Below are 18,105 nucleotides of genomic sequence, written 5' to 3' on the forward strand. Positions count from 1 at the left end.
AATAATTCTCTGAAAAAACTCTTGAAAAGTCTTTATAACTCTGAATAAGACTTTTCGAAAGTCTTCACATCCCTAACTAAGTGAGGGAAAGACTTAATAAGTCTTCAAAACTCTGCAATACTCTTCAAAAGTCAAATTTTCCCTGCAATTTCGGAATTTCTCAAAGAGTTATTAAGACTTGATAAGACTTGTTCAGTTTTACAGGAAAAGAAGAAAATATTTCTTTTCAAAAAAATTACTTATCAGAATTAAATAAAACTATAAAAAAGAATTAATGCATGTTTTAAAAAAATTTTTTTTTAAATAATATTTTCATCACGAAAATACTTTGATGGGCATCGAATCACTCATAGTTGAGCAAGTCAAAACATCAACAGCAAATGAAGTGCACTTGATGTTGGAAACAGATACTACTCAAAGAGTAAATCCAATCGGTATTTAATTTGGACTATCAAATATTAAAGTCAACTTTCTAGGTACCCTTGCAACCTTCACCTCACTCTGGAATCACTCTGTATTCAGAGTCAGAGTGAAATCATATTGAAACCAGTGTGGATCCAGAGTGGTTTTGTGCTTTTTTTCCAGAGTCAAATCACAGTGAATCCAGAGTGATCCCAGAGTGAATTCAGTGATCCCAGAGTGAATTCAGAGTAATCTCAGAGTGAATTCAAAATGAAACTAGAGTGTTTTCAGAATGTCTTGAAAATGTTTTCAACGTGGGTTTAGCGCTTTTCAGAGTAAATTCGAATAATTCTCAATTTTGTCCTTAGTATATTTATGATAACTTTAACACGAGTGTAGTGTATTGAGTTTTCATAATTTACCTAATTATATTAACAGTTAGACGACAAATGGTTAATAAATTGATAATCATATAGCATTTTTCGACTACATAATTAACAACCATTTCATTCTACAAAATAAGAGATAACAAATTTTGTAATTTGAAAATACTTTCAATTAGTTAAAGGTCTATTTTTATCTTTATTATATTAAATTATGAAGTCAACAGGTGAATTTAGTATTATACATTATTAATTGGTTCCCTATTTAAAAATTTTTAAATGTTATGAATTTTTGTATGACTTAAAAAGATTTTATTTTGAAAATACTAGAAATTCACATAGGGATCAGTTTGATCCCAGGAAAAAAAAATTATATATAATTCTATAGAACCATATATAATCTATATATGATTTCATATAATTTATATATAACTATATGTCTTTACATATGTTTGTTTTTAAGATTATATGTAATTATATAAAGCTATATATAATTGCAAATAATTTATATATAACTGTACGTCACTACATACATTCGTTTTTAAGATTATATATAATTTTTATATAACTACATATGATTACATATCATTTATATATAACTATATGTCATTACATGTATTTGTTTTTAATATTTGATCGAGCTAAATTTTAAATTATTTTAATTTTAAATTATTAAAATTTAACCAATTAAATAATTGTCTTCGAATAAATTAATTTATTAATAGTTAATAAATCTTTCTATCAGTGTATATTGATAATTAATAATTTACAAACGAAATAAAAAATTTTGTTCATTACGCATTGATCATGTATACGATTTGCATTACTTGTAGTTGTTAAAAACCCTGATATTCAAGTAATTCTCATCGGTAAACTGGTAAAGAATTAGTCTTTCAAGCGTCAGGTCCCAGGTTCGATTCCCGAGCGTAACAGTTGTTTTTTATTTTATTTCACTCTGGCTTTAGTCTGGGTTCACTCTGGTTCCACTTTAATTTAATTCTGAGTTTACTTTGATTCCACTCTGGCTTTAGTCTGGGTTCACTCTGGTTTCATGCTGGAAAATAGGCACAAAACCACTCTGGAACCATCATGATTCCATAACGTTTCCAGAATTTTTTCAGACTGATTTCAGAATGATTTGAAAGTCGCAAGGGTAGGAAAGAATTTTCTAACCACATGCCACCTATTAGAAACTAAGAACACTCAAAGATTCTAACTGTAAATTCGTAAACTAAAATATGTTAGGTATCAATTAAATCCAGCAGATAGCGTGTGGATAGAAAATTCTTTCCTACCTAGAAAGTTGACTTTAATATTTGATAGTCCAAATTAAATACCGATTGGATTTACTCTTTGAGTAATATCTGTTTCCAACAGCAAGTGCACTTCATTTGCTGTTGATGTTTTGACTTGCTCAACTATGAGTGATTCGATGCCCATCAAAGTATTTTCGTGATGAAAATATTATATAAAAAAAATTTTTTTAAAACATGCATTAATTCTTTTTTATAGTTTTATTTAATTCTGATAAGTAATTTTTTTGAAAAGAAATATTTTCTTCTTTTCCTGTAAAACTGAACAAGTCTTATCAAGTCTTAATAACTCTTTGAGAAATTCCGAAATTGCAGGGAAAATTTGACTTTTGAAGAGTATTGCAGAGTTTTGAAGACTTATTAAGTCTTTCCCTCACTTAGTTAGGGATGTGAAGAATTTCGAAAAGTCTTATTCAGAGTTATAAAGACTTGTCAAGAGTTTTTTCAGAGAATTATTTCCACAAGAGTCCTAATATTATAAAATTTGAAGTCAGATCTCGACACATTAATTCAAAAACATATCGTTGTTTTTTTGAATATCAGCCAGACAAGAATGATGTCTCTGAAATAACTCGATATTGTTGTGACTGTGCAAATGGTAGACGTACTGTTTGATGTTGCTCACACATTTCTGCTATTATTTATTATTTATCTTACGCTCGATATTTAGCTAAAATTGTAAAACCTGCTGAGATACTTAGTCGTCTATTTATCGATGAGAAAATTAGAGTCGTAGTGAATAAAGACAGTGATGAAGACTAATCAAGTTATTGTTTCTATTAAAATTTTTATTTTTGTTGTATCCTAATTCAAAATTATTCCCGGTTGTCTGGAAAAATATAAAATTCACCTCCAAATGTGTTTTGAATTATTTATAGCCTTTTTACATACTTCATGTTCCTGATTTATTATGTTTATCTTTTGAAAAGATAAATTTCTGTTAAAAAAAAAATTTTCTACGTACTTTTTCAAGCAAAAAAAAAATAAAAGTGCGTTAAAACGCCGATTTCAGGAAAAAAATGACTTTTTAATTTTTTTGACATTGTTCCACCACTTCAAAAAATCTGAAAAAATTCCTGAGTATCGAGGGGTGTAAAATACATGTTCTGATAAATTTTGGTGATTGACATATTTCAAAAACCCTAAAAAAAAACAAGATTTGAATTTTCTTTTCTTCATTAAAAATCGACTTTTCGTTGAAAAACGATGATCATACGATATTTTTATGTTTAAGGATCCTAAGAATAAGAAAAAAAATCACCGTCGATTAACTCCGAATTTCAGTATAAAAATAAAATTAAAATAAAAAAAAACAGGTTTTTTTGAAAATCTCGAACGTCGTTTGAGTTAAAGGGCTATAAATTGGTGTGAATTATTTTTATTTGATGCCAAATCGATCCCCTAAGTGTGAGTCAAAAAAGCCATGGGGGCAGATTTCCCATATTTAATCGGCTATGCCCTTTTCTTTAAATTGGAATTTCTTAATCTTACATTAGATATCATTTACAATTAACGCTGGAAAGTTATTTTTATTATTAATTTTAGAGATTGTAACAGTTTTACCTGCTCAGGTTAGCCCCTAATCAATTTTAAAATTAACTAACAAAACTAACAACAATAAAAATTATCAGGGCGCCACCAGGATTATTAATCATGGTTCCTGGAACCGGTCCAGAGCTGAGAAAATCCTATCTTAGGGTAGAGAGAGTGGAGGAAGGTTGCTGTTAAATAATAAAAATTTAATTAACAAGATCGATCGATATTTATTAACAATAAAAATAAAACTTAACAGAGTTGGCTTAAAATTAGTTAACAAATTTCATTCACACACACACTAACCACACTTAACAATATCCTTATTCTCGACGAGCCCCTTTCGGCGTCTACCCGTCGATTTCTAACTTATTCTCGACGAGCCCCTTTCGGCGTCTACCCGTCGATTTCTAACACGTGCCCCTTTCGGCGTCTACACGTGACGGGCCCCTTTCGGCGTCTACCCGATTTCTAACGACTGTCACCTGCACAGAGACGAATCATATACTAGGGTCGTTAACTCGGCTCACAGGAGTAACAGCCCAGCGACGAAACATAGACCTAGATACTCCTGCAGCTTATACACACTTACTACAGAACAACAGCCCAGCGACGAAACATAGACCTAGATGTTCTGCAGCACACTCTCATAACCCACACCAGCTACAGCAGTAACGGCCCAGCGACGAAACATAGACCTAATCACTCTGCAACTCACACATAACCCACACTTGTCTCACACTCACGCTACTAACTTGACTCTACTTTATAAATTTTACTTTAATAAAAATTGACTGTAACTAATTCTAATTAAATATTTCAAATCAAATTATTCAACCATTAGTATTCGGCAAAAACAATAATTCCAATTTAACAATTAACTTCAATTAACCTTGAACTAATCTCTATAGAACCAGAGGCTTAATGCCTTGAATTAACTTGGTCACAACATAGACCTTTACAATCACTTCAAAATTATTAACATAAGTTTAATTAACTAATTCTGATTAAACTTTTACTATGACAATTTTGACTTAGATAACTGATTTCTTGGACTTAATGTTCACGCCGATAATTATCAAATTAGAGCAAAATTAATTTAATTAATTCACGGACTTAATCCCAAAATTATTAAATTCACACTTGACGGAATAATCTTATAATGTAATATTCTCAATAATTTTCCACTCTATATTATCCTCGATAATTAATTCTCAATATAGAATTCTTAATAATTAATTCTTGATGTAAAACATTATCACTAGCGTTCTACTCGTCTTATAACTTATAAAAATTAGACACGAGTCGAAATAGTCAATTTCAATTGCTAGAACATTCGCTAGTCAAGTCTTTGCTTGACCTTGGGTATTGGAATTTATGCGACACAAAACTGACGCTTGACGAAAATTTCACGAACAAAAAATTTTATCTATTTTTCTCAATGACAAAAGTTAATCAATTTTACTCAGTTAATTATTGAAAAATTAATTAAATAAATTTTCTTAGATGTTAGTTAATTGATTGAAAACTTTTAGATATTAAAACTTCCCCCGCAAGGTCGATCGAGTGATCTCCGGGTATAAACCCCCATGAAAATCACTAATCCAAAAACTAGCAAATGTTCTACGATTTATTTATTGAATTAAATTTTCGTCGATTAACGATCCAATTGATAAATAATTAGGAGAAGTAACTGGGTATTGGATAAACCGCGGTCCACTTCCTTCCCACAGAGCAATAATTGACACCTTGACGAACAAAACGATGATCTAACTCACTCGTTGAGGATGAAGTCCTAGTTGTAGTTGGCTTCCTTCGTCTCGTCACTACTCTCGGGAACGGTCCTTTTTGATTTCCGTGGCACTCAGTCTGGCGGTCACACTACTTCTCCCTGTTCCGCTGCACGGCTCACCTATTTTAACCCAAACTCACCCCCTCCTATTCTCCCTTTAGGCCCGAAGATCGAGACGCGCCAGTGCTATGTCGAATAATTATCGATATTCGGTGACTTATCGATTAAGGGTAATTTTACCCTGTTACAAGATGACGTATTATATTTAGCCAATAAAGATAAACCTGAATGAAAAAAAAAAATATTGAGACAAAGAAAAAAGTATTGAAAGTATTAGATTGACTAGAAAACCAAACTTTTTTCTTTGTCTCAATACTTTTCTTTATTCATGGAGGGCACGGTAACGTTGTTCTTGATTTTATCTATACTTTCACTACAGCAATCATAAGTTTTTGCTCTTCATCAGTGTTGACAAATTAATCAATTAACCTCAGTTCTTATAACTTTTCTTATTGGTGATACATATTAGTAGTAATGATTTGAAGTGCACAGAAAAAAGTAAAATGTAAAATTTACTCGGATTCCGGTTAATTTTTATAGTTTCAAACAGTAAAGCGGACATCGGGGTGGCAAATGTACAAGTATTACAGAACTTGATGTAAAAAGTGTAAAAGCCACAATTTATAATTTAATATCGAAAATAAGTGATTAGTAGCTGTCACTATAGTAAATAACGACTCTCTTATCTTAAAAAATTGCAGTTTCAAACAGTAAAAATTGCCTTTTCCATAAATAGTCAATACTATAAGGGGATTTATACTTTAAAATTTTCGATATTCACGTAGCGAATATTACTGTTTGAAATAGTATTTTCTTCCATGTAAAGAATAAATTGTAGCATTTAAATGATAAATATTACATAGTGATTAATAAAATCACGATTTTACTGTTTGAAATGGTAGTTTTTAGCATTTGATCATTACTTTTTAAATTACTTACTAAATCGACTATTATTTATTACAGTTTACTTTTTTCCGTGTGAGAAGTAAATTTAAGACAGTGATTAGACTAACATTTTAGCAAACTAAATATCAAAGACTCTTGTGAAAATTCTTATTTAATTGGCCACGTACGTAAATTTTTGTCCCAACAAAAGCTACCTCTAATCAAGAAGTATTGAGTTTGTTTAAATACAATTATAAATTTTCAAATTCACCACTGAATAAAAGTATGAAAATTGTTATTAATGGAGTGGATAGTTCTATCAGTTGTTGAAATAGTGACGATGGAAAAACCACAGAGAAAATCCATGCTAGTACAGTTCGACTACCGGAGCGACCTCCAACGGTTGTTGTTGGAACTATTCGTACAACCGTCGGAGCTCAAACCCTCGCCTCACGACATGATGTGCGAACGAACTAACGGAATAATGACAGCCCGCTCAGCCATTATGCCGCTTTTACTTAAATTATTTAACATCTGAAATTTGTTTCTTACTTGTATCAATCTAAATGATTGGCTTGTGGGGCCTGTGCAGCTTGTAACGTGTGTTTAAACGTGGCTTTTATTTAACTGATTTTTATCATAATTTATTCTCTAAACAATTAAAATTCAATATTCAAACAGTGCAGTAATAAATACAGTTCTCATATACGAATTAATACCAGCTAAATAATATAATACTCCGCGACAGAAACGAGTTCAATTCATAAAGTTACTTGGAGGTTAAGTTTTTGTAAACACGTGCATCAAACATTTTTAAAAACGCGCTTAACCTAAATCAGTTGCAAATACCGGTAAACGCGTGTTTTATCTCACCCGGGGTGATTTACTGGCGTATGGACAATGTGGAGATCACACATCAGTTCTCGAATCCGCATGATTTAAATCACTGGGAATGAATTCACCCACCAGCTCAACACCCGAGTCTACTGAAACTCGTACTCAGTCAAACTCTGGACGCCGCGGACGTCCATCTAACGCCGAACGACTCTCGAAAAGTAAAAAAAAATCCTCAATCGCCCTCCCGGAACTATTCAAAAACGGCTCCAATAAGCGTGAGAGAGATCCCGACGTCCTCAGCCTATCAACCAAACTTCACCACTGTTTGATGTCGGTACAAAGAAGATTGACTAGAGTGCTCTTATGAGTATACTCAAACTTTAAATATCTATACTTTATATTTAACATGGGTTATTCTCATGGCAATTTTTATTATCGTTCTTATGAACGCGATGTCAAATGGCGGCTGCACATGCGCCCCATGACTTAGCGGGAAGAAGACCGGCAAGCCCGGGGCACGAGGCCGGTAGGGACGCCATGAGCGGCAGTGGTACTGGGACTAGTGACTAGTGCAATATACCTGCGTTCTCTCTGACAAAGAAATTTATTCCATTGTGTTTATTATTTGCTAACGTAATTAATTATCAGTTCTCATACTTAATTAAATTCATTGATTCGACATTTGTGCATCAATTTTAAACTTAACATAAATTCGTGGTCAAATATTTAAGACGCTAAGAAAAAGTACGTCGTACTTATCGTTTAGCATCGCGGCCATTGTCTTCAATCGCGTGATAAATTAGACGCAATAAATTATCATTGTTAAAGGTTTGTCAAGAATCTTCAATTCAGTTTCATAATATTCAATTATAATTAAAATCATTGTTAATTAGTTATATTTTGCAAGTGTTAATTGAATTTAGTCAATCGTAATTATTAACTTAACTTCATTGATGTGCTTTATTTAATTAAATTTAATCGTGTTAATTGTTAAATTCAAATCAAATTTACAAGAAACAAGTACATTAATAAATTCATATATTTAATAATTTGTTGAGTTATTCAGAAAGTAATTTAAATTAAATAGTAAATTCTCGCGTAAATTAGAAAACTATATTCAACTACTAATTTAAACTAAATATTCGAATCATTTAAATCAAAATTAATTCGATCCTCTCGGGTCATAATACAACTTGATCCCAGCGATCAAGGATTCGATCCCAGCGATCAATTCATAACACAACTTGATCCCAGCGATCAAGGATTCGATCCCAGCGATCAATTCATAATACAACTTGATCCCAGCGATCAAGGATTCGATCCCAGCGATCAATTCATAACACAACTTGATCCCAGCGATCAAGGATTCGATCCCAGCGATCAATTCATAACACAACTTGATCCCACTGATCAAGGATTCGATCCCAGCGATCAAATTTATAACACACTTGATCCAGGCGATCAAGGATTCGATCCCAGCGATCAAACTTATAACACAACTCGATCCCAGCGATCAAATTCAATACTTGAACCTACTGGTTCTTTCAAACCATTCTAAACACACAGTCAATTCTCTTCCGATTACAAACACACGATCCTTTCTGATCATAATTACATTTTATGTCTCTATTGAGATATTAACGGTTGACGGTTAACCACAATAACCTAACGGTGGCTGAGATCTATTCTCACCCCTCATTGCACAGCAGTGCAAATATATATTCATTCATATCAACACACATATTCATTCACATATCTCTCAACTGTAACATCTTCGAGGAGTTTTTCTCTAGCAATTGCTAGAGTTTTCTTCTCTTGGGGAATAAATTAATCACAATTATTCACCCCAACACCGAGTCTTTTATTTTAAACAGATAGATCCTGAACCAATTCCTAACTAATCAACCACATATAGAAGAATTACGGAAATTCTCCTTAGTGGAGAGTTTACGACAATACAAATTGGTGCCTCCTGTGAGGTTTGAACTCACGATCCCTGGTTTACGAAGTGGAAACAAGTGTCAATTAACTTCATCGCTGGACATCTAACAATAAAAAAGATAAGTCTCAAATTATTATTATCTAATTACTCATATTTAAACTACGATTGATTAATATAATTATTCAATTGCAATTTAATCATCAACTAGTGATTCATATTTTTTGATTCTTATTCATAACTTATCTGCCAAAAGGATAACCTAAAACTATCAATTATTAATTGACTGCAATATCAATAATCTAATAATTAAATTTAAACATGGACAATTTAAATTACACTCTTGAACAAAAACGAAACCTACTAGAAAACAAATTACAAAGACTACAGTCTAAACTAACAGTAGGAGGAATAACACTCTCAAATGCTGCTCTGCAGTTTGAAAGAATTAAACCAATGTTTGACATATTTGATACATTAATTGACGAACATTTGTTATTAAACTCTGACGATACAGCAGAATTGGAACTGGCTGAAAAGGTTAGAGTAGATTATTTCGCCCTTGCAGATAAATTAGCGAACTTGATTCCAACTGACACTGCTAATACATCTCACAATTCGACCGTAATGAACACAACAATGGCAAACACTTCCTTTGGAACACAAGGCCTTGCAAAACTTCCTACTGCACAACTACCTAAGTTTGACGGGAATTTTGAAAATTGGATTTCTTTTAAAAACACTTTTAGAACATTAATAGACGGACGAACTGATGTGGATGATCTCAATAAATTCTTATATCTACGTTCATGTTTAGTAGGTGCTGCAACTAACAAGCTTGCGCTTTACGTTGCCAGCCCTGAGAGTTACGAAAAGGCTTGGAAATTACTCACAGATACTTATCAAAAAGAACGCGCTTTAATTTACAAGCATTGTGATGCCATTTTAAATGTAAGGCCCATCACTGTTGCTACCACAGACAATCTCACTAAATTTATCGATACTGCTCAACAACATTTAAGTGACCTCGAATCTTTAAATTCACCAATAACTAATGTTATGCTTGTAAGAATGTTAGAAAATAAATTACCTACTGGAATTAGAGACAAATGGTCAGAAACGTTTACAGATGACAATACTGTTCCAACCTTTGAATCTTTTAGTAAATTCATTACGAATTATGCCTTTAGACTTAGTACACGACATCATGAACATCACAATTCAAATCAACCTTTTAAACGAAAACGCAATGACTATTCAGGAAATATTTCTAAAACCCAGTGCGGAGAATCATCCACTAGAATACTGATGACTAACCCTGCTAACATTTGTCCAAACTGTAAACAAGATCATCCCTTATTTAAATGCCAGAAATTCAACTCATTGACTGTTGACCAACGCATTAAGTTTGTTAGAGCTTTCCGACTCTGTATTAACTGTTTACGTAATCACAAGGGACCTTGTAACTCAATACGATGTAGACTCTGTAACAAATTCCACCACACTATGCTGCATTATGCGCAAACTCCACAAAAACAATATTCTCACAACAAAAACAATACAATACTTACTTCTAAGCCTGAATCAACTATTGTCACACCAGCTGCCAAGGACTCCACCACATGACTATCTGTGCACAACCTAACCACAGCACTTAGAATGCCACGTTTTCAATTAATGATGAGCGCTCTCATACACCTACGTGATTTTGATGGTAAATTCATACAAGCTCGTGCTTTACTAGATACTTGTGCTACTGCTAATTTTATCACTGAAGATTTAACAAACAAATTAAACTTACCAATTCAAAATTGTGCTATTCCTATTGGCGCGGTTAATGGAATGCAAACATTCTCTAAACATCTTATACAAGTAGTATGTAAATCTTTGAATAGTAAATTTCAAAAATCATTATCCTTTCTAACAGTCAGTAAAATCACCGATTTAAGTCCTAATGAAGTATTTCCTCGTGATAAAATACATATACCTAATAACATAACTCTTGCTGATCCACTATTTCATCTTCCACGACCAGTAGATGTTCTTATTGGTTCTGGAACCACCTTAGCTTTGCTGTCAATTGGACAAATAAATCGCTCACATGACGATTGTGACTTAATCATTCAGAAAACCGTGCTTGGTTGGGTTGTAGCGGGGGGAGTCAACGATGATAATAACACACAACCTGTATCATGTCAACTTTTAGACTTATCAAATCAATTAACACGTTTTTGGACAATAGAAGACATTAGTCCCAGGGGATCTAGAACTTTAGATGATTCCCTTTGTGAAAAATACTATCAACTTAATACTACACGAGATGCAACTGGGAGATACATTGTAAAACTACCCTTTAAAGTCGACAATGTAGATTTTGGTAATTCAAAACAACAAGCTTATAAAAGATTTCTCTCATTACAGAGGAGATTGAATTTAAATCAACAACTTAAGATTGAATACAATAAGGTAATGCAGGAGTACATCGACCTTGGTCATATGGTACTTGTATCAAATGATCAAGAGCCGGGCTACTTCTTACCACATCACCCCATCATTAAGACATCTAGCACTACCACCAAGGTACGCGTTGTATTCGACGCCTCTGCAAAATCCGACAAAGGTATCTCCTTGAACGAGGTTCTACTGACGGGGCCTACTGTACAAGATAACTTATTCACTATTTTATTACGTTTTCGTAGTTATGTTTATGCTATGACTTCTGATATTGCTCAAATGTACCGACAGATTTTAGTCCATCCGGACCATCATAAATTTCAAAGAATTCTTCATTATCATGATGACACAATTAGTACTTTTGAACTACAACGAGTTACTTTTGGGGTATCAGCAGCTCCTTTTCTAGCCACACGTACAATAAACAAATTAGCTGATGACGAACGTCACAATTTTCCAAATGCTTCAACCATACTTAAACGAGATTTATATGTAGACAATCTGTTAACTGGAACAAATTCTTTGTCTGAAATTTTACAATTACGTGACGAAATAATTCAATTAGTAAGAAAGGGGGGTTTTGAACTCCGTCAGTGGGCCTCCAATCACAAACATGCATTGGATAACTTTGATCAAAGAACTCTTGACTTAGATTGTGCTATTAACGATGATCATATATCTAAAACCTTGGGGGTTTATTGGAACTCTTTAACTGATGAATTTATCTATACTGTTAATTCACTAGATTCTTTAAGAAAAATAACTAAAAGAACAATCTTATCAGATGTCGCAAAAATTTTCGATCCACTTGGAATATTAGGTCCAGTAGTACTTGCTGCCAAAACTATGATACAAGCATGTTGGAAAGCAAAGGTTCATTGGGATGAAGCAATACCTCAGAATTTGCATACTCTCTGGTGTAAATTTGCTGAACAATTACCATTAATTAGAGAATTTGCTGTTGATCGTAACATTGTTATTCCTAATGCTATTCATATCGAGATACACGGCTTTTGTGACGCCAGTCAAATAGGCTACGGAGCCTGCTTATATATACGATCAATGAATCAACAAGGTCAAATCATGGTTAATTTAGCTTGTTCAAAATCCAGAGTTGCGCCGATTAAAGATGTAACAATTCCTAAATTAGAACTATGTGCAGCACAACTACTTTCTAGATTATACAAAGAAGCACTTCCCGCATTTGATTTCACATGTAACAAAATAATTTTCTGGTCAGATTCAACTATAGTCTTGCAATGGCTCAAACGTTCACCTCACACTCTTAAAGTCTTTGAATCCAATCGAGTTTCAGAAATACAAGCTCTCGGGAAAGACATAGAATGGCGTCATATTCGAACATGTGATAATCCGGCTGACTCTTTATCTCGAGGTCAATTACCTTCTGAATTTCTTAAAAACAAAATGTGGTTCAAGGGTCCTACGTGGCTTTCACAGGACTCCAATACCTGGCCAATCTCAATTCAGTCCGTTCCATCAGAACTACCAGGTGTACGAAAAAATACTTGCTTGCTTACATCCACTAATGACCTATTCCAACGCTTTTCTTCATATTCAACACTCATCAACTCATATTCATTTGTTTTACGTATGCTTAAGTCAAGTCAATTCAAACATAAGCCTCTGAGTGTTGAAGAAAAGTCAAAAACTGAAATTAGAATACTTGCATTAATTCAACTAGAACAATTTCACGATGAAATAGAACAAATTAAAGACACTGGAGAAACTAAAAACTTGAGATTACGTTGTTTAAATCCATTTCTTGATCAAAATGGTTTATTACGAGTAGGTGGTCGTTTGAAACACGCCCCTATCTCCTTCACCACAAAACATCCAATCTTATTACCATCACATCATTATGTTACTGATTTAATTATTAGAGAAACTCATAAAAATTCATACCACTCCGGTATACAAGCTACTTTATCAACCTTACGCCACAAATTCTGGTTACTAGATGGGAAAAGCCAGATACGGCGGATTGTCAAAAGATGCGTGGAATGCATTCGGCATCGCCCTGTATTACTTCAAGGGAAGATGGCTGATCTACCTAGTGCCAGAGTAACAGAGTCCGCTGCATTCTCACATGTGGGAGTAGACTATTTTGGACCTTTATTCATAAAAGAACGAAAATTCAGAAATCGAACTAAGATTAAGGTTTATGGATGTGTTTTCATTTGCATGGCCACGAAGGCGGTCCATCTTGAGATTGCTAGCGACCTGACCTCTGATGGCTTCTTGGGAGCCTTTGGGCGGTTTGTTGGTCGCCGGGGGGTCCCATCTCATGTTTATTCTGACAATGGTACCAACTTTGTAGGCGCTCATAATCAACTGAACGAACTCTATGCTCTTTTTACATCTCAATCTCATCAAAATCTAGTAAATGATTACGCTATCAGAAAAAACATTATCTGGAAATTCAATCCACCATTATCACCACATTTTGGGGGCATTTGGGAAGCAGCAGTAAAGTCCTTTAAACATCATCTTAAGAGGGTAGTGAAGGATCAACTTCTCACCTTTGAAGAATTAAATTCTCTAACTATACAAATTGAATCTATACTTAACTCTAGACCGTTATGCACGCTATCTAGTGATCCTAATGATCCTATAGCATTAACACCTGCTCATATCTTAATAGGTCGCCCTCTCACAATGCTGCCTGAACATGATTTTTCTGATGTTCCAGATAATCGTCTTAGCGTATGGCAATTCATCACCAAGGCCAGACAAGATTTTTGGAAACGCTGGTACCTAGAATACCTCCATGAACTCCAAACTCGTCAAAAATGGCACACAACTCAAGGGGAAATCAAACCTAATCAGATCGTACTGTTAATGGACAAAAACCAACCATGCATGCTGTGGCAATTGGGTGTCGTGGTCGAACTTCATCCCGGAGATGACGGAGTTACTCGGCTCGCATCAATCCGAACATCACGAGGATTGTTCAAACGAAACATCACTCTATTATGTCCATTACTTATTAATACTTGATCTAATAATGTAACAACCATTGTATTACACCATACATTACATGCCATAATCTTTCTCATACATTCGCAACGGGGGGAGTGTGTTTGATGTCGGTACAAAGAAGATTGACTAGAGTGCTCTTATGAGTATACTCAAACTTTAAATATCTATACTTTATATTTAACATGGGTTATTCTCATGGCAATTTTTATTATCGTTCTTATGAACGCGATGTCAAATGGCGGCTGCACATGCGCCCCATGACTTAGCGGGAAGAAGACCGGCAAGCCTGGGGCACGAGGCCGGTGGGGACGCCATGAGCGGCAGTGGTACTGGGACTAGTGACTAGTGCAATATACCTGCGTTCTCTCTGACAAAGAAATTTATTCCATTGTGTTTATTATTTGCTAACGTAATTAATTATCAGTTCTCATACTTAATTAAATTCATTGATTCGACATTTGTGCATCAATTTTAAACTTAACATAAATTCGTGGTCAAATATTTAAGACGCTAAGAAAAAGTACGTCGTACTTAGCGTTTAGCATCGCGGCCATTGTCTTCAATCGCGTGATAAATTAGACGCAATAAATTATCATTGTTAAAGGTTTGTCAAGAATCTTCAATTCAGTTTCATAATATTCAATTATAATTAAAATCATTGTTAATTAGTTATATTTTGCAAGTGTTAATTGAATTTAGTCAATCGTAATTATTAACTTAACTTCATTTATGTGCTTTATTTAATTAAATTTAATCGTGTTAATTGTTAAATTCAAATCAAATTTACAAGAAACAAGTACATTAATAAATTCATATATTTAATAATTTGTTGAGTTATTCAGAAAGTAATTTAAATTAAATAGTAAATTCTCGCGTAAATTAGAAAACTATATTCAACTACTAATTTAAACTAAATATTCGAATCATTTAAATCAAAATTAATTCGATCCTCTCGGGTCATAATACAACTTGATCCCAGCGATCAAGGATTCGATCCCAGCGATCAATTCATAACACAACTTGATCCCAGCGATCAAGGATTCGATCCCAGCGATCAATTCATAATACAACTTGATCCCAGCGATCAAGGATTCGATCCCAGCGATCAATTCATAACACAACTTGATCCCACTGATCAAGGATTCGATCCCAGCGATCAAATTTATAACACACTTGATCCAGGCGATCAAATTCAATACTTGAACCTACTGGTTCTTTCAAACCATTCTAAACACACAGTCAATTCTCTTCCGATTACAAACACACGATCCTTTCTGATCATAATTACATTTTATGTCTCTATTGAGATATTAACGGTTGACGGTTAACCACAATAACCTAACGGTGGCTGAGATCTATTCTCACCCCTCATTGCACAGCAGTGCAAATATATATACATTCATATCAACACACATATTCATTCACATATCTCTCAACTGTAACATCTTCGAGGAGTTTTTCTCTAGCAATTGCTAGAGTTTTCTCCTCTTGGGGAATAAATTAATCACAATTATTCACCCCAACACCGAGTCTTTTATTTTAAACAGATAGATCCTGAACCAATTCCTAACTAATCAACCACATATAGAAGAATTACGGAAATTCTCCTTAGTGGAGAGTTTACGACAATACAACCACCACAAAACCGCAGTTCTTCAACAATGGCATAAGTAAGTAACTCTACAAGCAATGCAACAACTGAGTTACTATTAAATACCTGTTCTTCTTTCCCGTAGCTACTTCAGCAAATGGAAATTTGGCGTCAACAAGACCTAGCAAACCTGAATGAAATCCATAACTCACTTCGCAAAGAGATTACAGCAATCAAAGACTCCAAACTGTCAAGGACGAATTGACTGGTGAGAACATCGCTCTACAAAGACTCTAGAAAGTCAGTCATCTATTAATCTTTCTGCTAACCTCCTAGATGGACGAACACTAAACAAAACAATCATCTTTACTGTGTCGGAATTGGTAGAAAAGCAATTGAGAAAGAACAACGCAATTATTAGTGGCCTGAAAATCAGAAACGATAACGCTTTCAACACAGCCAACGAGTTTATCAACACTCATCTCAAAATCGCAAACAGCATCTCCAGCGCTGAATTAATTGGTAAAAACAAAGATAAATTCAAAATAACTTTCAAGGACATACACACCAAAAGTAAGATTATGACCAAAAAAAAGTCACTTAAAATACCAGTCTACGTGAACCACGACCTGACTCCAGCCGAAGACGTAGCAGCCAAGAAATTACGTGACTTTGGCAGAGCAGCCATTGTCGATGGAAAGAAAGTCAAATTTGGGTATTTTAATGTCCTTATTGATGGTTGCGCCGACACATACAATCGAAATACCAAATCCATCATCACTGCTAATCACGTTTCAGACATGACAGTCAGCAACCCTGCTCCAAAACTATCTAACAACAATAGCAGTGACAGTTTGCGCTCTTTCTCTTTAACATCTAGCCAACAGCTGTCAAAAAACTCAACCTCATCAGAAACCGAATACACCACTCTCATACAACTAGTTGAAAACTCACCTACTGGAACATTAGAGACTCCGAAGATTTACTGAATTCAACTAACCTCTTCACTTCAAAACACATTAGCTTCCGCGAAACCTGGTCCACACATTTTCCATCATTGTCTTCCCATGTCTCTAACTACTGGTACAGCTCGTGGTCTCCAACCGTAAAACCCCACGGCCCAGGAAGGCCTAGCGGTGGCCTACTGTCTCTCCCAAACCATCATACCAAGGCTCAAACTTTTTTCACATCAGACTTTTAGATCATTTCAGAAATCCATGCTCAAGATCTCTCAATTATCAGTACTTCAATCTACTTCCCCCCTTCCTGTGACATCGCAAAGTCACTCGATGACCTACAAGATGTCTTACAACTTATTCATGACACTCTCCCACACGATGTCTACATTATCGCTGATGACTTCAACTACCGCATAGGCTGCCTCGGGAGCCTCGACTCCTAGCTGTTCACATCTACCATGCTTCACGATTCCAGATCATCCGCAGATCAAGAAATCAACCAAAGAGGAAACATTCTGCTGAACTTCATAGACTCTAATGGTTTTATACTACTAAATAAAAGATCTCGCAGCGATTCGCTAGGTCATTTTACTTTTTCTAATTATAACGGACGAAGTACCGTTAACCTAATTTGGATCAACATCTTGGGAATGCATACATAAATGACATGTGGGTTGACAGCATCTGGTCAACTTTGGACTATTTTCCCGTCACTGTGGAATTATCTTCGTTGACGCCACCTTCACCACCGCCGCACTCAGATGGAGCTTCTTACCAGTCTCTTCGTTGGTTCCCGGAATGCAAAGACTCTTACGTAATGGAAATTCTCCACTCACCTCACGCCGTAAACGATCCTTCCTACATGAATACGGACCAATTACACAACTGCTTCATAACTGGTATCACTTTTACCGCTTCAAATTGTGGCTTGATTCGACCAACCTGCTCACAGCATGT

The 18,105-nt window shown here is 34.6% G+C and overlaps 2 protein-coding genes across 3 annotated transcripts in view; one reads left to right on the forward strand and one right to left on the reverse strand.

Moving 5' to 3' along the window:
* LOC141532520 (fibroblast growth factor receptor 4-like) overlaps nucleotides 1–18,105 on the reverse strand; it is a 72,741-nt gene that overhangs the window by 18,325 nt on the left and 36,311 nt on the right. The gene's annotated exons all lie outside the window — the stretch shown is intronic.
* On the forward strand, nucleotides 10,825–14,616 carry LOC141532635 (uncharacterized). The gene has a single exon (XM_074251088.1). The coding sequence runs from the start codon at nucleotides 10,825–10,827 to the stop codon at nucleotides 14,614–14,616; it is 3,792 nt and encodes a 1,263-aa protein (XP_074107189.1).

This window comes from Cotesia typhae, unplaced genomic scaffold, assembly GCF_013202065.1.
Source record: "Cotesia typhae breed Kobodo isofemale line unplaced genomic scaffold, CoteBio_Ctyphae contig_65, whole genome shotgun sequence".
Lineage (NCBI taxonomy): Eukaryota > Metazoa > Arthropoda > Insecta > Hymenoptera > Braconidae > Cotesia > Cotesia typhae.